This window comes from Pempheris klunzingeri, chromosome 6 (assembly GCF_042242105.1).
Source record: "Pempheris klunzingeri isolate RE-2024b chromosome 6, fPemKlu1.hap1, whole genome shotgun sequence".
NCBI classification, from domain to species: domain Eukaryota; kingdom Metazoa; phylum Chordata; class Actinopteri; order Acropomatiformes; family Pempheridae; genus Pempheris; species Pempheris klunzingeri.
This window is the reverse complement of record NC_092017.1, coordinates 10,618,744-10,642,828: the sequence shown is the minus strand read 5'-3', so window position 1 is coordinate 10,642,828 and position 24,085 is coordinate 10,618,744. Positions and strand designations below refer to the sequence as shown.

General features: G+C 39.4%; 2 protein-coding genes across 2 annotated transcripts; both read right to left on the bottom strand.

Annotated features, from left to right (window-relative positions):
- Positions 1–646: 646 nt before the first annotated feature.
- Positions 647–8,806, bottom strand: LOC139202626 (transmembrane protease serine 9-like). Its single transcript, XM_070832167.1, has 11 exons — positions 8,722–8,806; positions 8,490–8,640; positions 8,250–8,388; positions 7,767–8,033; positions 7,519–7,677; positions 5,289–5,421; positions 3,794–3,880; positions 3,567–3,711; positions 3,267–3,399; positions 1,024–1,278; positions 647–936 (listed from the first exon to the last, which is right to left on the bottom strand). Exons 1-11 carry the CDS (start codon positions 8,777–8,779, stop codon positions 775–777), a joined length of 1,689 nt encoding a protein of 562 aa, XP_070688268.1. The 5' UTR covers positions 8,780–8,806; the 3' UTR covers positions 647–774.
- Positions 8,807–10,627: 1,821 nt separating this feature from the next.
- Positions 10,628–13,462, bottom strand: LOC139202871 (duodenase-1-like). Its single transcript, XM_070832463.1, has 5 exons — positions 13,395–13,462; positions 13,164–13,311; positions 12,946–13,081; positions 11,552–11,815; positions 10,628–11,455 (listed from the first exon to the last, which is right to left on the bottom strand). The coding sequence occupies exons 1-5, from the start codon at positions 13,453–13,455 to the stop codon at positions 11,291–11,293; spliced, it is 774 nt and encodes a 257-aa protein (XP_070688564.1). The 5' UTR covers positions 13,456–13,462; the 3' UTR covers positions 10,628–11,290.
- Between the last annotated feature and the right edge of the window lie 10,623 nt (positions 13,463–24,085).

Here is a 24,085-nt window from a genome sequence, read left to right as displayed (position 1 = left end):
GAATGGTAGTTAAAGACCAAATTATGTGGATAAATGTGCAGTCTGAGTGTGACTGTTAGTGTGGTGTATTCTTACAAATTTGTGGTTTATTCCTCAATGTTAGTGATTGCATTTAAATCACTGTCCTTTCATAAGGTTACATCACGTGTGTTTTAAAAAGAGCGTTCTTAAGAAACAATGTGGTTTTGCGTAATTCAACGTGTTGCAGACTCTATTGCAGACTATTTGTCTGGCAGCTGTAGTTACTTCACAAATCTGACTCTTCCTGTACAGGACAAACCGACCATCACCAAATTTGGTGAATGTGACTGTTTCTGATAAACTGAAGGATGCAGTGCTTCACTCTGGCCTGAGAAAATTCTCCTTCTTCTTAAGATAAACAAACAATTTAAAACCCTCACCCTGGGTGAGATGGAAAACGCATCGTCACAAAGCTGAAAAGAGACAATTTGACTGTTTAGTGAAACGTGGTTCTAACAGGAAAGCGATGCTACATTGCTGATTAAACCACCCAACGGTATATGAAATAGTTCCACAATAACACACTGCATAACAGTAAAACATTTGACAGGCTCCACCCAGCACAAGCCAGTCACAGCAAAATAAACACAATTAATATCTTTGATAAAGGAAAGAGGAAACAATATTTGAATCATTTATTTATTTATTTTTTCTATTAAAGAGCAAACAGTGACAGAGCGACTCAGACACAACTTCCCCCCCCAAATACAATGATTATTTGCTGAAGCAAAGCTTTTTGTAAGATTTTTACATTTAACAATCTTTTTCTTCGAGAATCGTGTTGATCCAGGGAAGGAACTTTGAGATGTCCGTATAGACGTTTGGAAAATCTGGGTAGTCGCAGATGGTCTGTCTGTTGAAAGACACGACACCAACAGCCCTCGCGTCGCACACCAGAGGACCACCAGAATCACCCTACGAGGAGGGACAGGCTTCATTTGTTCATTCTTTTTTAGACTTGACACCAGTTGACACTTCTGTAAATGGACCGAAAAAACATACCTGACAGAATCCTTTGGTTGTGTTGTATCCGCCTGCACAGATGACATTGGCAGGAAGACCAGTCCATTTCTTCTCACAGGCTTGCCAGCTAATGACAGACACGTCCACCATTCTCAGCGCATCAACAGGGACACCACCAGTCCTTGTGAAACCCCATCCAGCTACATTGCATATTTTGTTTTCTTCTATGTTCATGTCAGAGCTGGGAAGTTTTATAAGCTGTATTTCTCTGCCCAGTTCAACTTCACTTGACAGCTGGAAACACACAAAATCAGAAAGCCTTACTCCTCATCAGAGTTCTGGACTGAGGATGGACACATCTATGTGCTTACAAACTCAAACCAACGGCATGTTGTCAGTAAACTGTCTGATGCCAGTGAGCTGTGTTTCTCCTAAAGTTTGGGTCACTGGATGATTCAAGACCTGCATCACCCTGTCAGGGGTTTGTTTTGCAACATTGACCACCGCTCGCTGCACATTACCTTGCTTATTACATGGCGTAATCATAAAGAAACCAACCATTTGACACAAAATACTGACTTTAAAAAGGATTTTATTGATTAAAAATTATTTTATTGGTTTTGCTGTAAGAACAGTGTCTGAAGCAACAGCCTATTATACATGTTCACACAGAAATTTTATTTGGCCGTAGAATGCTCTGATTGACCAATTAGAATCAAGTATTCGATAGAGCTGTGTAATAAATTATATTATTATTTTGATTTGTCATGATGTATCTATTAATTGCATCCTACCTATTTAATCACTATTTCAACTGATGCAGAATTGTCCTGTGACCAACTAGTAGTGTCTAAGGTTTAAGCTTTAGGGTCTTTGGTTCATTTGGGTGTTTTGGAGGTTGTGATTGTTACTGTAAAATATGCATTTTCTTAATGTTGAAAACGTGTTAGTAAATATAATTCCATGAATACTGTCTGCTTAGTGCCATCTATTCTTAAACTCGAGATAGCTTATTAGTGAATATATCGCTTATGTCAATATATGATTGTATCTATATTATAATTGTTTTAACCCTGGAGAACCCACGGGGTCAAATTTGGCCGCTGTTAATTGCTGCTACCCAAAATGAACAAACATAAAAAAAATTGTCAAATTTAACTTCAAAAACCCAGAGTGCCACTTCTGACCCCTGCATAGAGACACTTAGTGGATGAATATTGAACTGACATGAGCCAGAGTGGTAGTGACAAGATGACTGACCTACCCAAACAAAATGGTCTTCTCAGCAAACCAGTGGTTGGTAAAATTGTGTATTTTTTGTTAATCTATCTAGTATTAGCTTGCAGAATGCCTAGAAGTACGTTTTATATTCTTTTTGGATAAATTAGCAACTCTGAGCTAGTTCAAAAAACGATGGGCCAAAAATGACCCTCTGGGTGTATGGGTTAAAAAATGTCGGGTCAAAAATGACCCTTTGGTTCTTTGAGTGACTTTGTAGATGGAGAATGGTGACAGTCCTGTATTTGGCTAAAGCCTTGAAATAAATTCATTTGTATAATATATTTTACTAAGTTACCTCGGTAGTACAAGGCCAGAGACTAATACTTATAATAACTATAATAATATAATAACTTATTACTTATTTTATATATAAATATATATAATAAGTAAATTGCCGTCGATGTGCTGTGTGCAAGGACCTCAAAACTGAAATGCACTGTGAAAAATGTGCAGTTCCTCTCTGCATCAACAAAAAAAGAAATTGTTTCAAAGACTACCACAATGTCTAGTGTGAGTTCCTCTCTCTAGCAGAACTGATTTTTTGATAAGCAAAGACCCATGGTGTTAGTTTTTTGGCCTTGTGTTCTTGTTTCCATTGGCCAAAGTGTGTTTGTACATTTGAAATCCAGTTCTAACATGCAACAAATAAAGCAAAAAAAACATTGTTAAATGTAGCTGTGTGGTTAACTTATTATTTTCCTAAGTTTAAAATAGTTTGCATTGACAGTGTTTGTTATTGTGATTCTTTGAAATGATACGCCTAAAGCCCAATGGGTCAAATTTGGCCCTAATCCTAAATTAGGGAATAAAGGGTTAAAATTGAAAAAGTGGATATGTTGGTGTTCAGTGAACTTATAGCAGTCATTTAATGCATAGTTCATAATTTTCCAAAGAAGAAAAGGATTCTTGGGTTCTCCAGGGTTAAAAGTATTAGAAACTATTGGACTGTAAACATGCAAGATGTCATCTGGGACTACTGGGTTGAGTGAGCATATACTTACTTTGAGGAGCATGATGTCATTCCCTGTTCCGACTTTATTATAAGACGGGTGTTTGCACTTCTTTCCAATGGATCTCACTGTTTTGTTAGCGCTCTTCAGATTGTGGGCACCAAGAACGACATGTAGATGCCTCCTGAAAAGTTGTAATTTAAATTTATTGTCCGTAGATTCTCAAACAAAATAAATCAACAAATGATGCTTTTATTTTGACAATAGTTTATATGTATATCTGTATTTTTTTTATTCATTTATTTTTAATTTCATTAAATAATGAATCCTGGATGAAGAAATTTGACTCACATATCACAGTGTGCAGCAGTGACTACAAAGTCTTTACTGATGAGGAATCCTCCACATACTGGAACCCCGTTGGCCTGCACCGACGCCATGTACAGCATCGAGTTCTGCGGGGCTTCTTCTCCATTTATGATTTTGCTCCCACATACTGCAAAGATAAGTTAAAGTCCAAATTAGGTTAATGTTCTGTTAAATGGTTGGAGAATAATAATCAGATTTAATAGCCTTACCGTTTTGTCCGAGACACGTCAGAACATGGAAAAGCAGAAATTTGTGCAGACCGTGCATGATGCCAGCAAGACAAGTTACTTGTGTTCCTGAAGGTGTAAAGTAAAGCCTTTTATATAGCAGTCTGATTTGTTGGCAAGTGTAATTATCATCTATGTTATCTCGACCTCTAACCACATCCTTTGTGCAATGGACGTTTGCATATTTGCAACCTGCTCTATCTTGTTATCTGGTGCCTGAAGCACATACATTATGTGATCAGTGTGTGATCAGGTTACAGAGTCTGTAAACATGTAGTGGAAGCACGCGGATCCAAACACAGTAACTCCAAGGTGTCAGAATAAAGATGAAAATATAAAAATGGATGCTACCATGGTGGCAATAACTGCTCATGGGAGCGTTATTTAGTGTGCAGACTCTATTTTTATGTTTCTTTTTTTGTTTTATTTCTTGTATATAGGACACTTTCAGTCTGCTCATTTACGACCCTTTTGGACCTTTAGGACCTTTTGTTCATTTAATCAGTGGTTAACACTGATGCAACACCAAAACTCTTTACTGTCGAAGTCAACATTTTTCACCATTTGGCTGCTAGTGAAAGTCCAATCGTCACTTCGTTTATCATTTATTGTCTGTATCTTTCCATCTCTTGATTTTGTTAATTCTGGACCATTTTTGAGCCTATTTGTGAAGTTCACAACAAGGTAAACTTGATGAGCCAGTAACACTTTAGTGTATGTCCATGTTGATTTGATGAACAAATGAGATACTAATCCTAAAATGAACCACAGAAACGTTTCCTGCTTCACAGTTATGAAACCAATTCATTATTTGACATTAAGCTATCTGAAGGAGCATCTTTACAAAGACATTTAATTGCACCAGTAAAGCATCCATTTAACTTGGGTGGGACATTGTATAAAATGAGGGAACAAATAAGTTTCATGAATGTAAAAAGGTTTCACCATGTTGTACAATAGTTGAAAATACTTACTTACTAAGATTTACAATTGCAGACTTAATGTCTTATCAGAAAGTAAAATCAAAAGTTAGTTCTGATTGTAGACTAAAGAATAAAAATTGAAGCCCCGGGGCCACAAACCCGCAGGTGGCTAAAAGGTCCCAGGTTCATCTTGTGGCTGCTAGTTTGTGGTATTTTAGTACATTACAAGTTTGTTTGTTAATACTCTATTCACTACCAAAGCCCATTATAAACTAAACTGACAGGGGCCTGGAGGCAACTGATGCTTTATTTTCTACTCCTTGTTTAGGGGCCCTTTGTTTTAAGGCTTTGATTATTTTAACATATATATATTTCTCATAAATGGAAAATTTTTATTGATAATTCAAGCAAGTAACATTCACATACATAAACAACAGGGCTGTCCATTTTCATTCAAAAGAAAAGGGGGTTCATAGCCATTTTTTGCCCTGGGGCGCCTAGCGGGTAAATCCAGCCTTGAGTGTGCAAGACAAATCAGAACATGAAAGACTCACCAATTTGTGAATGAAGATCACAAGACTTCACTGATGAGTGCGTGACCTTAATTGTACTGCTCAGAGCCATAAACTGTGCAGCATTGAGTTCACTGGGTTTTTCTTTCCCCAAGTACGGTTTCAACCATAAGCTCTGAAAAAAATAAAAGAAAAACATTGTAATTGAGTTTATCCGTTTTTTAGCACTGAAACTAATTTCCTAAAGAGGTCAGAATATGAAGCAGACATTTGTGCAGATGTTTTCCATTATGTCTTTCTGGCGGAGTCAAATAGATCTTTTTTATTTTGACCTCTATGGCCACATTCTGTCTGCAATGGGATTTTTTTTTTTTACCTTGTGATATCCTTGACTGTGGTTTTGCTGGAGCACATATGTGGACAATGTGGTTAATATGTGACGAGTTTAACATCCAATTCTTCATCCTTCATTTCATCCAGTATTTTTATGTAAATTACATTTGATATGAATTACACTTCCACTCTCTGTTTTGTTCAATCTGGGCTTCTCTGGATCTTCTTCTCTAGTGACGCACTGTTCGTGGATGATATTCTCCCACACCAAGTGAACTTTAGTTGGATTTGAAATGCAGTTGGAGACAATCTAAATAGTGACATCTTTCACTGATTAATCCTGGAGAAAAACTGTATTGTGACGTGTAGAAACTATGACTTCTGACCTTATATTGGGAATTATTATATTTGTTTAATATCACTTACATTGCTGAGGGCAGTGGCTGTTTTGGGTAATGAATCAAATGGTATGCCGTGGAATGAGGGTATTGGCAGCAGCATTAGCAAACTGTCTTGGTTTCCTGTACATTTAGCCGTGCCGTTCACTGAGATTTAAGTCCAGTTTTTGATTAGTATGTGACAGACAGTCGCATGAACTTTTTCTGTTTTCTTCCTCTCATTTTTTAAATATCTTTATTTTGTTAGTTCTAGGCCTTTTTGGACTTTCTCCATGTTTATTGGTCACATCAAGTGAGATTTAGCTGTGTTAATGTAACATATGATGAACACAGATGCAACACTAATATTTGGTGTGAAAATACTTGGCATAGCCCACAAAAACATTTCTATGAATTCTGAAACAGACCACAGAGATGAACCACAGTTTCTAGAGATTGACTTGAGGACTGATGTTCTCACGACCGTGAAACTAATGCTCCAGTTAGTACAGGCGTAAAAACAGGAGTAAAATATATGCAAATCCAGACAGCAATACTCTTACTTTGCTTTATATATAGCAATATATGATATATTAAATGAAATAAAAATGTGCTCGTGCTTGGTCTTTGACAACTTGACTTTGGCAAGAGGATTGTCATGTAAGACGTCAGGCTTTCACGTGTTGCATGTAAATTTTTTCAGTGGTTTACTCCTCACAAATCTATATTCAGATAAAGTATCATCAGATTTGGTGTTTGGTTTAGTTAGCGTGTCATTATACTCTGCAGAAAGGAACCAGTCAAACTTTTCTTACCATAGGTGTGCGCTTCCCCATCAGCTGTCTGATATTTCTGTAAGCATGTCTGCCCCCTGCAGTGTAGTACAAACCTCCCCCCAGTCTAAGCCAAACTCTGTCACCCCTTTACTGATGATTCACTGTCCTGTCCCCCCCGTGGTTAAACTTTTTGCTCTCCTGCTGCAGTTAAAACCTGTCACCTTAAGAGAGAGTTGTTCTATGAGTCGTTGTGGCGTAATGTTACTATGCTAGTAGGCCTGTCTATCTGTCTGTCTGTCCACAACCTAAACAAACACTGTTGAAATAACCTTTATCTTTAGGACCCCCTTGGTGGATATTTCTCAGCTACATTGAGTGGAAGTTTGATGAATTTGAAGTGACCAATTTTTTTCCTACCTTCCTTTCCCATACCCAAAGAAAAGAAAGAAAACCTTGAAGAATGTAACCACAGGAAACAAAGAACAGGATTTGGCATTTGACACTGAAGCTTTACTTTGTATTTGAGATAAAGAGCAAACACTGTCATATAATGACTGATAATAATAACAATAGTTTTATTCATAGATCGCGTAATTCATGAACTTATCACCCAGCCCATGATGTGAAAAAAAGTCAGTTGCTATGAAAGGCCAGTAAAAGTGAGTTTTAAGGCAGAATTTAAAGGCATTAAGTGTCAGTATACCAGATGCAAACTGGAGGGCATTTTCAGAGCCGAGGAGCCTGTGCAATGCAATACAATAAAAGTATGCTGACTTTTTACATTTAACATTTCTTTTGCTTGAGAATCCCTCTGATCCAGGAGAGGTATTTTGATACGTTCGTATAGACGTTGGGTGCATCTGGGTAGTTGCAGTTTAAATCCCTGTTGAAAGACACGACGCCAACAGCCACACCGCTGCACACCAGAGGACCACCCGAATCACCCTGCGAGGAGCAAGAGGATTCATTTGTTTATCAAAATGTCTGAGACTAGATACCCATTGACATTCTCTATAAACGGACAGAAAACATACCTTACAGAATCCTTTGTTTGTGTTGTATCCCCCTGCACAGATAACATTGGCAGGAAGTTTAACTCGAATGTGGCCCCATTCTTCCTTGCAGACCTTCAGATCAAGAATAGACACATTCACCACTTGCAGCACTTTGACAACTTCACCACCAGTTCTTGTGAAACCCCATCCAGCTACGCGGCACTTTCCTTTATCTCGTATTTTAATCTCAGCCTTTGGAAGTTGAATCGGTTGTACTCTGCGGTTCAGTCGAGCTTTCTGAGACAGCTGGAGACACAAAAAAATCACAATGGCAAAAAAGTAGCAAAAAACGATTTATAGCACCTCAGATTAAAAGAAATACTTGAAGATGAAATTGCCCTGAATATTAACATCAGGCCTGACCTGAATTAACCAGAACATGGAAGTGAGAGATTTTACTCTCTTTTACTAAAAATGTGTGATTTAAAGCCAGACTGTTAGGCTGATTAAATACCCACTTACTTTGAGGAGCATAATATCATCACCAGATTGGACATTGTCAAAAGATGGATGCCTGCATGATCTCTCTACACTGTATCTCATTTTCTTGTTATCAGTCTTCTTCAGATTGTGGGTGCCAAGAACGACACTTGTGGGATTCCTGAATGAGTGATCATTGGGAGGCTGTCAGGAGTTTTGCCAACAAATCAAATCAAATGAATAAAACATTACGTTCTTTTGGTTTGATTGCTAATTACTCACGCGCGGTCGCAGTGTGCAGCAGTGACTACAAAGCCTTCACTGACGAGGAACCCTCCACATATATGATGGCCGCTGCTGTTCTGCACCGAGGCCATATACAGCATTAAGTTGTCTGGGACCGGTTTACCATGTATGATTTCACTCCCAAGTGCTGTAAGAATAATAGAAAAAAATGATGAAGCAATGAGGCATTTGTAGACCACAAACTTATTACCATATTTGATACACTTACCATTAAAGCCAAGATCTGTCAGGAGATAAAAAAGCAGAGACTTGTGCAGAGTATGCATGGTGCCGGCAGCAAACTCAACACAACCTGTTTGTCTTTAGGGTGTCAGCTTTTTATACGGCAGTTTGCTCAGTAAGAGACCCTGTGGTTTTCATCTGCTTCACCTTCACTTCTGTTGCTGCGTCCTTTGTGCATCAGTGTGACCTTTAATTGCCTTAGCGACGAGTGCATGTGGCCAGTAAAGAAGCAAAGCTTCATGCAGTTCATGTAAAGCCTGTGGTTCTGCTGCCTGGGCAGCCTGAAGCACAATGTGATCAGCATGTGATGAGTTTAACACAGCCTGTAATGTTAACCCATTTACTCTGTTCTACATCTGATTTCACTCAAACATTTTTCTTTTGTAGCTACACCTCTCTGTCAACCACTGTTTGGATGCAATGCCTTTTTGTAAATAATTTTAGAAATTGTTGAAATTCTCATAACAGTCTTATAACAACCAATAAACGAAATGGTTTGACAAACAAAAAAAGGAAATGTATCCAGTGTCTCTGGCTTTCACAGGCTTGTAATAAGCTGATGGCTGAGCTGCCCGTCTATGGGGCTGCATCCGCTCACACTCTGGCCATGCACTTGTTGCACATCTCTCTCTTGCAGTCTTCTGCAAGGCTAAAGCTAGCAAGCTTGACAGTGCAGCTGAAATGTGAGTCATGGCTCAGAGACAGACTGTTGAGTTTTTCCCAGCATGAAGCACACAGCTGAAGTATAACAGCTTTCAACTTTGTGTAGTGCAACAGACTGTCATTTAGTGAGCTAATCATACATCCATGGAGCTAAGAGTAATCTAGTATGTAGTTCGGCCTCAATGTGCGCCTGTGAGCAGTGACTATGAGCAAAAGGGACATTCTTGATGCCTATTTTTTGCTTATTATATTGCATTGGTGACTCTCCAACAGTAGTCAGGCAGTATATGTTCATGTGCTGTGGGGCAGTGGTTTTGGAGGGAAGTCTGAAGAAGGTTGGATTTTTTTTTCTCACTTACTCACTTTCTCACTTTTTTTCTTCAATTCTGCAGACCGTGCATTTAGAGGGTAACTTTGCTATTTGGTATTTGCAGTTCTCCTGTACATGGAGTGCAATGTTTATATTTACCATGATGTGTTGTGGGAGACTTTCTGAATCCCAAACCCCCAAATCCTCTGCTCTCTCTGGGTTAGTGTTACCAACAGGCAGCTCAAAAACATGTCCCAACCGAAACTTTCCATGCTGAAATTCATTGCAGCAGAACAGGCTGATTAGCCAAGCTTTGACAGCACTGGTGACAAGGAAGTACAATGAATTTCACAGCAGAAGAACACAGTTATCCCAGTCAATATAGCACTCACTGAGGTATTTATTTCTTCTACTGACCACATTTACTACCAACACTGATCGGACATCCGCATAAAAAAAGGCAAAGTTCTTCAGGATCTACTTTTTGCTATTACGATTACACCAAAACCTTCCAAGACTTAATGAGCAACAGAAACCACAGTTTCGATATTCTCACAAGTATGAATCTAATGCTCTGAAGTCATGTGATCATGGGCTGACAGCTACAGGCCTAAAGGAGCACTATGACTGAGAGGAACATATGAGAAAGTTTCAAAGGAAGGACACATGCTGGGAGGAGCAAATAGATGAAAAATGGCCGATTATGTGCTTTGAAAATTGCAAAAATGTCCCACAGACTTTCACATATGTGAAATCTTTCAGTTGCGTTTACAGCAACACTTGAGGGGTTGTGTGTTTGGTTGTGTGTGTGTTGTATTTTGATGTGTTCAGCCAGCTTTCTTTCTTTCTTTACGCCAAGTGAGTCATGGGTAAAACACTAACCATAAACAAACAGTCTTCTAATGACAGATTAAGAGAATTACAGATGTCACACAGTTTATTTCACACTGATTAATTCAATCTTCATTAAGTGTCACACACATATTCTGCATGAATCAATTTTCTTCACTATTCATTTAATTCTCCATTTATTTTTATTTTGCAGCTCTGTCACTTTCATTCTCTTGATTTGATAAATTTTGGACCATGATGCTTCTCCTTCATGTATTAAGCAAAAAACACAGATGCAAAATCAAGGGCCGTTGGTGCAGACCAACATGGTGCAACCCAACATTGTTTCTTTGAATAAATGAACCACGGAAACCACAGTTTCCAGCTGCAGATTTAAGCACTACAGTTCCCACAGTCACAGTTATGAAACTATAGCTTGCTGGTGGTATTTATGGCCATTGTTCAACAGATGGCAGTCTAAATGAAATCTGCTGTGGACGCTATAGACTGTATTCAATAAACGTGTTCAATTTGTGCTGCACTTTGAGCAGAGATAGTAAGTTCTACTTTAAACTAACCGTGAGAAATTTTGTGAATGTTTTGAAGGACAAAGAACCTGTGTCTACTGATGAAAAGTGTCACAGTTCTTCATCTGGTTGACAGCGACTGAAAATCTGACACGAAATACATTTACAATAGAGTCAAATTTTATGCATCCAATTTTCAAAAACAATTTGTCACATGTTTACATTTAACAGTTCTTTCTCTTGAGAATCTCTTTCATCCAGGGAAGAAATTGTGATATGTCTGTATAGATGTTAGGTACATCTGGGTAGTCACAGTTAAATTTGCTGTTAAAGGAAATAACACCAACTGCCAAGTTCCTGTTGCACACCAGAGGACCACCAGAATCACCCTGTGAGGAGGAAGAAGGTTCATTTGTTTATTCTCCATTTGAAATGTTTATACTGCACGCTAGTTGGCATCATATTTCTCTATGATGAAAACATACCTGACAGAATCCTTTCTTTGTTCCATATCCACCTGCACAGATAACATTGGCAGGAAGTTTGTTGTGCCACAACTTCTGACACTTTTCCAGGTCAATGATAGGAACCTCCACCTCTTGCAGATCGTTAACAGTTTCACCCCGACTTCTTGTGGAACCCCATCCAGCTATGTGGCACTTTTTCTTTTCTTTAAGTTTTATTTCATGATTTGGTAGTTGAATTGGCTTAATGAGCACTTTTTTGCCCGGGCGAGCTTTTCTCAACAGCTGGAGACACAAAATAAGAGAGTGAAACACTGGCAACATCTCATTTTATAGCATAACAGCCTTTTTCTCCAGCAGACTTCAAGCTAACGAATGATTGCTGAAAGTTGAAGCTGGCAGTAGTGCCATGGCGTTTCGAGTGCTGTGTTGTCATATTACACATGGGTCTGCACATCAGAAAAGACCAAAATTTAAAGATTTCAAGTTTTCCACTTCTGAGTATTGTGCACTAACTGGAGATGTGGGGTTTGAGTGGAAGTAGAACAATTCATGCTTCATTATACACTGTTGCCCATAAAGTTGGCATAATTGTTCAATACCCCCAATTTTGTTAAAGCCTGAATACACAGTTTGCAAAGGTTAATTGTGGTTTAAGTTTCACTGTGATATGTTTGGAAGAGTTTGATCAATAAAGTTGAGAAAATATACACATCATTAACAAACAGTGCCTGGTAATGTACTTTTTGTAGAAAAGATTATGATAAGGGACATGTTAAATTAAATAAGTGAAATTTTTGAGGGAAAAAAAATCCCAGTAACTTTAACTATGTAAAAAACAAACAAAAAAAAAAAATCTAAACATTAAAACCTTTTGTCTTCCATATCTCAGGTGGCCATAACCCTGCTATCATTGAAAACAATAATAATTCACCTGCAAAAAAACTGACTGAATGAATAAATTATATTTTCTTTGTCAAGCTTAAATGTGTCAGCTTGAACAGTCACCCCCCAAAAAAGAAACTAAACTTTATCACATTGTACTTGTGTGAGTTTTGAATGAAGCTGCAGAGGTTCCATTGTGATCGCTGACCTTGTTAAGTAACATAAAAGGTCAAACAAAAAGTCTTGGCATGAGAACGTGAGGGGTTTTGTCAGTGGAGGACAAAAAGTGTGAGTATAAGGTTATTTCCTGGAAGCAGTATGTACTGGTGCACACCCTATATGTATCAAACTTGAAAAAGAATCGCTTCTGATAGTTTTTTACATTTACACATCTTGAAAACACTTTAATTTAATTCAATGAACCCTACTATGTTATGTAGCATAACATACAGTAACTGCAAATAATTTGATCATATAGATACATGAAGTCATTATTATGGGACAACGAGATTCAGGAGGTATGTACTCACTTTGAGGAGCATGATGTCATTTCCAGATGCAGTATCCACATAAGATGGGTGTTTGCACCTCTTCACAGCGTATCTCATTGTTTCATTGTCAACCTTATTCAGGTTGTGGGTGCCAAGAACAACGCTCGTAGGATTCCTGCATAAGTCATGATTGAGAGACTGATAGAATTGTCTACGTTGTATTTTGGTAGATTGCTTGAAGAGGAAAGGTAACTCACCAACGGTCACAATGCGCAGCAGTGACTACAAAGTCTTCACTGACAAGAAATCCTCCACATATGTGGCCTTTGTTGTTCTGCACTGAAGCCATATACAGCATTGACTTCTGCTTGGTCTTTTTACCTTTTATGATTTCGCTCCTCATCGCTAAAATAATAGGGAGAAAATTTAAATGTATTATTGTATCTTAATGTCTCATTGAGCTGGAGAATCAGATGTGGTAATCTTACCATTTCCTCCGAAACATGTCAGAACATGGAAGAGCAAGACGCTGTACAGAGCGTGCATCATGGCGGCAGCAAACTTCAAACATGAAGTGTCCTTTATACATCAGTTTGTCATAAGTGACCCTGTGGTTATCACCTTCCTCTCTTTGACTTCTTTAGCTACATCCTGTCTATGCTGCTGTCTTGTAGTGATGGGTAGAGATGCAGTGTTGCCTTTGTTACAATGAGTTTAATGCAGCCTGTCACATTGAAGCATGCTGCCTCTTCCCAACTTGATTTCAGTCAACATTTAATTTTTTCCTTTTGCATCAGACTCTTTCACTTTCTGTCAGTGTCTGGTTTTTGTTAATTCTGGGTCTTTTTGGACCTCCTTTTACTGTTTGGATCCTACTTAGTGAACTGGATGAGTTCAGTAAGTGAGGAAAATAGGGAAGGCTTTTTGCTGTGGATCTATTTTATGGCTGTGAGCTTTGCACTGCTGTGTGTTTGCTTTTGAGTAACAGAGACTGCTATCTACAGGTATGACACTCTATGATACTCCAGTTACATTGTTCATCATGTGACAGCAGTCTAAAGAAGCATATTATTGTCTTATTATATGTCTTTTAATGCTGAAACTGACAAGTCTCGAACATGTAACCTACATCACATCCCCACTCCAGAGGGCCAGTGTCAGACAAAATACTTTAATTATTTCTTTGCTTTGTGACCATAAGGGGGTGTCACTCCCAACAGTCCAAAGTCCAAATAACAGTAAAAACTCAACTATGCCTTCTACCCTCTTGCAGTACTTCAAAAACCCTCCCCAGTCTAGAAAAACAGTAAGTTAGAGCCAAATCTCTTATGACTTAATCTGGTCTTTATCATTATTAAAGGTAAAAAGCTTGGTTTCACTGCATCTGGGCTGTATGCATGTCCAAATATCATTAGGCCCAATATGGTACTCAAATAGATATTTCTGCTCCCCACAGTAAAAACTCCTTCTATGTCTCTGTCCCTCCCCTCCACCCACAGTCCCTGTTCCCCAGGCCCCTTCATTTCCATTGTCCATCCACCCACCAGATGCCCTCTGACTTTTCCCCCTTTCCTCATCCCCTGACTGCCCCACCCATCTCCGCACTTATCCACTTCCCACTTACCTGCCTGATCTGTTGGACTTTGGATTGCCCGCAGGTCTCTTTACATTTATTTGCTATTTGACTTCCTGTTTGACCCTTGCTTGCCTCATGACTGTAAGTTTAGCTTTATTTGTCAATATATCCCTGAACTTTTTCTCAGTCTGCCTCGTCATATGCATTTGGGTCCTGTCCTTGGTGCATCACACACACCACTGTGACCCCATGTCCCATTGCAAATAAAAGTCCATAAATCCTCTTGGAAATCATAGAAAAAATATTCTCCTTAGAACTCACTCAGCATAGTTTTAAATGTTCTTCAATAAGTCATCCAGTTATAGTTGCCTATAACTTATAGAACTGCTAATAGCTAAATTGGCATACTGTTAATGGTGCCAGATATGTAGGCAAAAATATTGGAATGCAGTAGTCTTGATCCTCTCTGACTTGGGGAGACCCACAGGGTGAGACTTTGAAAACTGTCACCATAAAACATTCAGCACTGCAGAGTTATAATAAACAACTACAGGGGATGGCTTTGTTAAATGCTGATAAGGTAAGGATGTATCTATTAAATGTCTGCAGCACCATGTAAGTCCTACTACAGCATAGCTCCATATCAACATTTGAATACCATAAAGTGTAAAATTACACAGCAGGCCTTTATTTCATCTCAGCTGTTACTGTGGTTAGTACTTCATGATATCCAGCAGAGAGTGCCAGAGTCTGCATAAAGACGTTAAGAAATTTCTCTTCTTTTTGACCATTAGAAGGCGCTGCTTCTCCATCAGTGCAAATCTAATGCAAAGTCACAAATTGAGCTGTCTAATGAATCTTCCCGACATCGTCTGTCGGCCTTCTGTGGACTATTTAAGTCAACACCCTCACTTTAAGCAAAACGGTGAGTTGTGCCTTCCTACTACAAATGCATGTGATAGTGTCTCAAGACTGTTTTAAGTGTGACACTGGTACATGAAAAGGGGCCATCCCTCTGCTGAGTGTATCCTAGTTAGAAATCAGACATTTGTAGGTTATAATTCCCAGATTACAAGAAGGTATATAATAGGTTTGTCATGGAAGCATGCAGCCAAAACCAAAAAGATCCATAATAGCTAATCATGTGAAGATATCAGACAACGTATAACCTGATATCTGATTATGTGGTGCACTTTCATGACTTGGGTTTAGAAAATGCTTAAAATCTAAATCTCTGATAAATGGCAACAACGAACTGTAGAATCTTCCAGGCTCAGGGATGAAACACAAGACCGCAGAGTCCGATCAATTTGAGTTCTTCCCGCTACAGCCAGTGAGTCTGGTGCTGAGGCTGGAGACATGCAGGACAAGATGTTAGAAATCACTACATGGTACTAAAGAGCTGAGCTTTGTTTTTTCTAGCTAGGTTGTGGTCATTTTTGTTTGAATCCACACTGTCATCATATTTAACTCTGGCTTTACTCTTTGTTTCTTGCTTTGACATCTACTAATGTGGTGGACAGCCTCTTTGTTAGGGTAGAAAACACTTTACAGAAGTGATTAATGCATGTGAATATGTTTATTAAGTCTGTAATTACACACCGAAAAGATTTTTAGGGCACTGTGTCACTGTTATGTGTTTTCAGGCCTTCATGTGATGTACAAAGGTGTCAAGCCATGGGGGGGATTTGTCATCGGTCCTTTAGGCCTCTGACTTTGGCCTGCAGTTGAACCTCACAGCGTGTCTAGATGCAGCTGTCTTGCTAGAATTGCTCTCAGTCTAAATTTCCCTGTAACTGCTCCACACTGTCTCTACATATGCGTCTTGGTACTGAACAAAATAAACATTATATACAGCTTGTTTCTAAGCTCAAGTTTTAGCCAACATTTGAGTGGAAGTTTGTCCCCTTACAGACTCAGCTGGAGTGGATGTGGCGTTTTCCAGCCAGTGTCAAGTTCTTTCTTCTACAACATGTTGGCAGACTTGACATTTGCACGTCTTGCTAATTGTCTGATACAGCCCAAAGATTTTAATCCAATAATTCAAACGTCTTTACAGGAAAAAGAAAACAGATTTTGACAGTGACAAACTTTGCTTTTAGGGAAGAACATCCACCTGTTAATCTTTGAAGTTAAAAACCTGCAGTGTAGAAAAAATTTCATCCTGCACGCAGTGACAAAACACAGAGTCTGTCTGGTTTAACTGGCATGGAGAGTTACTTCACACAGCAGGGCTTGAGGGGCAGGGCGGATAGGCTTTGGCACAGCTAAAACTTTGCATGAAGCAGCACTGACTTTGGTCTTTTCCAGTCACTAACGGCCAAAGACAACCTCATGATGTTGACTGGGATGTTGGCCAACATGTGGCTGGCCTGCCTCAGCTGGCCTAACTATATAGGAGAGGGTCTGTACCCCTTTAGGCTGCCAACACCTTTTCAGTGATCTTCATCTCATATTCTTAGAATTTGTACATCCTGTAATTGCTTATATACATTTTGATATTATATATGTATTCCTATATTTTGGAGGTTTACCACTCACAAGTGGTGCAACCTTTATAATCTAATGAGGGTAAAAATGCGTCCACCGCCATTAAACACTTGACTGGTTGATTGCACAGTACCTCTTCTTTTTACAGTTAAATATGTGTGCTCTGTCTGGACAGCATATGTTAAAGAAGACAAGGGTATTTGTCTTCTTACTTTTGTTTATCATTTTCTGCCTTATTTGAGAGAGAAAAGCAAAGGCAGGAACATTGAGAGGATGACACACAGCAAAGGGCATAGGCCAGACTTGAACCACAGCCATAATAAATGGTACACGCTCTACCAGGTGAGCTCCTTTCTCGCTGAGGCTCAGATACATTATATTAAACCACAGTCAGCCACGAATTAGCTTAGTTTAGCATAAAAATTGAAAGCAATTAGCCTCTGTCCAACGTTGAAAATAAAGATCTGCTTATCAGCACAAAGTGACTAATTAACACATTATTTAGCATTTGTAAATAGGCTAGCTGTTTACCCCAATACCTTAAGCTAATTGTCTCCTAGCTGTAGCTTCACATTTTCAGGACAGATTGTTAGATTGTCAGATTGAAAAATCATATTTTTGTTCTTTAATTTGGCTTTTTTGGGACCACACATTTTAATTCATTCGTGTGCATAAGATGAGTAGTGTATGTAATCTGTTCAGCCTTGTTGGGCTCCGACACAATCAGTAGTGGCTCTGGCTCTGTCTTGTCTCACCTACATGACAAGTTCACTGCACCAAATAACTGTATGTCCAGTCTGAGTGCTGCTGGGGTCGTGTTGAGACAGCCACATTGCATGGTCTCATATAGACCCTGAATGACAGGCTCACAGAGAGGGCCAGTAAAGAAAGACAGGGTCGGACAGTCAGTAAACACTTTATAGATTTTTGATGGTCCACAGCAGCCCACTGGGATTTGTCACGGTGTGCCAAATGGCCAGTATGCTACGCCACTGGAGACAAGCTGAGTGTCAGAGCCCTCTCACGGGCAACCTATGGCACAAAAGGGCTGAGCAATTCAATTCAATTCAATTCAGTTTATTTGTATAGCCCAATATCACAACAGAGTTGTCTCACAGTGCTTTACAAAGTTCACTGAAATAAATAAGAAGTGTAAGCGAACAAACAATCTAATAAAGAGTCCAGCAGTCGATGAGGCCAATGGATCAGTCCGATGGATCAGTCCGAGGCATCACCTGCCCTTTATGACCCTCCTTCTTCGGGAAGCAGAAACTACCAACGAGCGCATTATGCACAAGATGCTACCAGTCTGGCTCATATAGTGTGTTTAGTGTCTGTGTGACAGCTGCCATTGAGGACAAACTGGTTTGCTGTGCTGGCTCTCTGTAGAAACACCTCTCTCGTGCGCTTTCATTAATCAAAACATGGCCACACATTGTATCTCCTGTACATGAATTAATGCAATGCATAGCCACGAATTACTATCATGTCTATGTCTGCACTCGTTCCCTCCCTAACGTTGAACCCAACAAGTAATTCTCATTTTCTTCCTCAGTACATCTTGCTAATATTAAACTCTGTTTATCCACCCACATTACAAGATTTTTTTTACTTTTACTTTCCTTGCTGTTCTTCTCATCCATTCTGATTCACACAATCGTCTCTCCGTCCGTCTCTTCACCTTCTCCCCCGGTGTCTGGCACAACTGCAGGCATCCAGAGAATGCCCGACATGGAGTTTGGCTGGTCCACATCACATACCTGCGGCGTGGCATGGCAGGGCTTTAGGGGAAATGTGGCGCATGTGCCACTCAGCAGCCCTGTCTAATGTCCAGTAAGTGGCTTCAGACATGAACGCTAATCCACTCAGTGATGAGAAGGCCTCAGTCTGATGGCTCTGCTGCAGGCTGCCAAGACTGTCCAAGTACATGCTCAGGTTCAGACAGAGCACAATGAGGACAAACTCTAGGCTTCAAAGGGAATCACTGCAACTTTAATGAAATTGTATTTCCTTTGCAGGTATTTGACTGTGATAAATCAATTTGTCCATGCTTTTCTTCTCTTTTATGAAATATTTATTTTCAAAGGAGACATAAGGCAGTGAACTCAGTGTTTGTGCTCTTATGAAATAGAAGACATGAAAACACAGCATATGAGTAAGATAGTTTTGGAAATGTTAGAAGATCTGCGTATTCATTTTTGACAGAGCAAAGCTCACTATAAATGATGCCACTGTTAAGTGGTGATAATCATCTCATCAAGTCATCAAACCTTTAACCATGACACTCCCATTTTATTCCCACTAAACAAGCTCCAAAGTTATAAAATACACTTTACACTCTATTTACGACTGTGCCATTACACACCAAGTCTAGATATTATTGAGCAACAACAGCGTGACATATTTGGTATCTCAGAGAAAAATGACACACTTTTAAGAGTTTGAACAGAGCTAAATTGTGCAACATAAATTTCTGAACTCATTTTGTTACATTATTCATGCAAATACGACCACTGGACCATTTGCACAGTCCATGTTTATTTGCTCGAAACCGCGAATGTATTCAAACTGCACAGTCATCGGTAAGCTTACTAGAAATTGTTCCTGTGTGTGTGTGTGTGTGTTTCTGTTGAGCTCTCTCCATTTCGTGCTTGTTTGTCTGCATTTATAAAGCAGATTCATAAAGCCTTGGGATAAGCAAGACTTTATGTTGAGACATTTTCATCTTGCAGCTATTCCTGCACGCTGGTATCTTTTTTTGGCCTTGCATGCAGTGGTTCTGTCTGAACGCAACACCCACTTTGTACTTGGAATTCAGATTGTCACTGTGTTAGCACTTTGAGAAAAATGTGGTATAATCTTACGGAACTCAATACAGCGTTCAAAAAGATTCAGCTGCTTTTTAGATCTTTGTTACTGTGTGAACATTTCAACTACAAAAAATCCTCTGCAAAGGAAAACTACAAACTTTTTTACACCAGTTATCACTGAAATGAGGACTATGACACAACCCTGAATTAGGCCTGTATTGTCGTGTTTGGTCATAAACATAGTGTATACCTGATAACCATACACACACATGCACACATGGTCACAGACTCACATGCACACTCATCCGTCGTCCACCCTTTAGTCCATCTATTCAGCATTATAACTTGGGCTGTTTTTGTAACAAAACAAGGCCTAATCCTAAATTCAGGGAGCTGTGAATGTGCCTCAACAAATGGCAGACAAATGAGAGGGATTAGCGAGGGCCTGTGAAAGAGTGAAAGGTTTGCCATTGATCTACGGTGGTCCTGTTCTCTTTCAGGGCCACTCGGTTTGAAAACCCCACTGAGTAAGAGCATACAGGGCCACTCCAGAGCCCCCTAGGCCACCGAGAGACACACAACAGCCACAATTAGTCTCAGGAGCTGTAATGGCAATTCAATAAGCGCTTTAAAATTGTGCCTTAGTCCGTCTGCCACCCCCCAACCCCTCCTATCCCTCCCATTTTCGTCTACATACATAAGATTGGTATTATGAGTGGCGAGGGGCTCTTTTTTTCTTTCCCACCCACCACAGTTCTTTTCAGTCACTGTGAGAGAAAATGACCACACAGGGTTTCAAAGGTTCCAGAGGCTGTGGTTTGTTGTCGCTGAAGCAGCATGACTTGTGCCCCTGTAGATTTTGGCTAAGGCCCTCAAAATGGGCTTCTATTATTAGATTTTTCTGTCACTCAGCTGCAAATTAATTTTGAAGCAGTCAAAGTAACCTTCTCTATAAACACTATTTTTATTGGGTCATGCAGAACTCCTCCATCCGAGTGAGTGTTTTCACGGATGTGCTGATCCATGTACTGTACTTTACGAAGTTTTAGTTGTGCATACATTTCCATCAAATTCAGATTGTGAAGAGGCCTTTGCAGAGACATGAAGACATGACCTGCTGTGTTGCCTACCAGGTGCTATCTGACAGACACAACATCATTGCATGACTCACTGTCTCAGTCCTCTGCTTGCACCGATCGGATCAAACACAGCCTAAACACCTGTGCTCCTGACATCAACACATCGAGGCAGAGGAGGAGCTGAGGATGTCTTCTGGATGGCTGTCATTTCCATTCACCGGGTCTCTCTTTGGGACATTCCTCGTTGATTTTGCACAGTGTTTAGGTTTTTCCTTTTGCTTCATGATCAAAGGCCAGAGCTTTTGATCAGGACTTCCAAAGGATCCCTCTTGTTTTGCTGGCGAGCACACTGACAGGACAGTGGTGGAGCAATGATAATTACAGCTCCCATTTGGTGTCCCTGGAACTGGCACCAACAGCCAGTCGCACCCTCGGGCCAAGAAGAAAGGAGAGATTCTTGGACGGTTAAAAGAGGAGAGTGGAGAGGTAGAGGAGAAAAGATGGAGGACACACTGACAAAGAGGCGAGTCAATCGAGAGAACAGGCAGAAAATGGGATTACGTTTAGCCGTGCACGTTTTAGTGTGTCTGTGCCAGCTGAGGGTTGGATAACGATCATATGTTCAGCGACACCTGTAAAGTTGGAATGCACCACATTAACTTTGTATTGTCTTACAACAAGAAAGCAAAAAAGCTGAAAGGTATATCGTGTATTTTGTCTGTTGTTTGTCTGAATTATGCATATTTGCGTTCTTGCTGAGAGTCAGATGAATAGATTGAGCTACCAACAGTAGCCGGCTAACCTAGCTCAGCACAAAGATTAGAAACATGAAAAACTGTGGACGTGTTAGCCTGCACAAAAACTGAAGTGTTAAATTTGGAATTTGTTGTTTTACGAGGGGTTTATGTGACAACTTTTTGGTTGGGACAATTAACTTCTTGGACTCCATTGGTTGCCTGGCGACTAGTTGTTTTTATTCTAATTTATTTTAATGGGCAAAACAAACAACAATTGTTTTAATTAATTAGCTTTAGAGGTGCTGATTTTAGTAAAGTGGTATAAAACTTAACATCTAACATTGTATGAGTGTATTTCCCAAAATGTCAGATTTTCACTGAAAATATAGGACTGTACAATATTTTAAATACAACAGTAACAGATAGAGAACAACTAGCCTTTACCTTTCAAAATGTAACAACAAAACAAGTACGTTAACATTGTGAAACCATTGCAGTTTGGTTAGGTTTAGGCACCCAAAGTATTTGGTTAGATTTAGGAAAATATCATGATTCGGGTTAGTGTGTTAGTTACAGAAGTGAAGTTATGTTGCATACATGATGTAAATTAAAATAACTTTTAACGCCCATGAAAAATCGACCACTGTTGGGATTTTTCAGTATGAGAACAGGCTGGACAAAGACATTTGCATGGCAACAGTACTGCCAGACCCCCCATGCTGATATTTGTGTGCTGCACCCAGACCTTTGGAGCTGAACTACAGTGTGACTTCACGCCATTCTGACCAGACATGTACCCCGTCACAGTAATCTCACATTATGACAAGCTGAAAGGTTGGCCTTTATTCACCTCAAACAGGCACTATTCATCCCCGACTCTCCTTTCTGTTCACTGAAAAGACCGAGTGGCCTCCTGTGCCACTGGAGGGCTCGTCTGTGTGTAAATGACCTTGATGCTCGGTTGCATAGTTCATAACCGCAGACCTTTCATCAGACACGGGGAGGTCCTCCACATCAACGCCTCTCCTGCTGTGAGTTGTCATGATTATGATGAGGAGGGGGATAATGTTGGAGTACTCGGATGGAGATGTTACCAACACTTAACAATCAGTGCCATGCACAGGGCAAGATTAAAATGCTATTTTTGCACATGATGATTTAAGAAAGGCTTGCTAGCACAAGGGAGTGAGCCATGACACGTCATTTGCGTCACATGTTTTATTGAAGTTTACCGAACTCAGCACGGACCAAGGCACTCAAATGATTTTACTTTGCTCTGATGACTCTAGACTGTTTGGTTTTTGGCCTTATATACAAACTACTATTACTGGCCTATAGCTGGAAGCTGTTTATGATAAGTGGATCACAAATGTACCAATAACCAGTAGTAATACCAAACAAAATGAGCAGAATATGGACTTCAATACAATTACTTTTTTCCCTTCTTTTTTTAACAGTATGACTACAGTCGAACACAAAAGTAGACAATAACAATAAACATCAACTTCAAACAGTTAAAGAGTACAAAATGTTTTAAATATATTAAATGTTCTATTAGCAACAGCCTTGAGAAAATGTTAGCAAGACTTGACAGAGAGGCAGTATGTAATAACCATTCACTACTGTGTACAAAATTAATGAATTTTCTGCTATGTGACGTCTGGTGCACCTACAGTTGCTATAATGCATTAAATGACTCAAAATGTAATGTATATTATTATCTCATGACTGAACTACGGACCAAGAATCAGAGACTAAATGAAACACACTGTATTATTTCTGATACTGATTCCTAATCTATAAGCCATGGTTTGTTGAATGGGAGAAGAAGTCTGACAGAAGCATGCAATACATACAAAGGTCATCTCAGAAAATCCAGCATGTTATCCCAGTAGTTAGCTTAGTTTCTGTTGTGTTCTTGTCATATCTAGAGATTTTCACCTTATCTGGACAGTTCAATGTCTCTTATCCAGTAGTGTCAGTACAGCATATCCCAGGAAACAATGACAATGTTAGAAATTATATAGATTTTAGAAACACTGACATCATGAGTCCAAGTCCCTCCAATTTTTCATTAATAATTTATATTTTACCATGTTGTATTTATTCTGTTAACTCTTTAATTATGTAAGTGCACGGTACTTTACTCCACACGAACACAATTCTGGTGGAGATATAGCATTTTTTGAACTGATTCATTGTCCTAAAAGTGGTCAGATTTAGCCTTACAAAACATAGCACATGTGAAGTTCACATTTCACATATTAATTTCACATGTCAATTGTCCAAAACCCACATTATGCCTATATGTGAATTAAGTGAAATGTTGCTTCACATGTGATTAACCATGTGTGGGTCCAGAAATAATCCACTCGATATGAAAATGCCTTATATGTGAAATGGTGCTCCGTATGTGATGAACATGAGAAATGTGTTTAATATGATGGATTCACGTTTGCTTTTTTGTAAGGTTAAGTATGCACTATA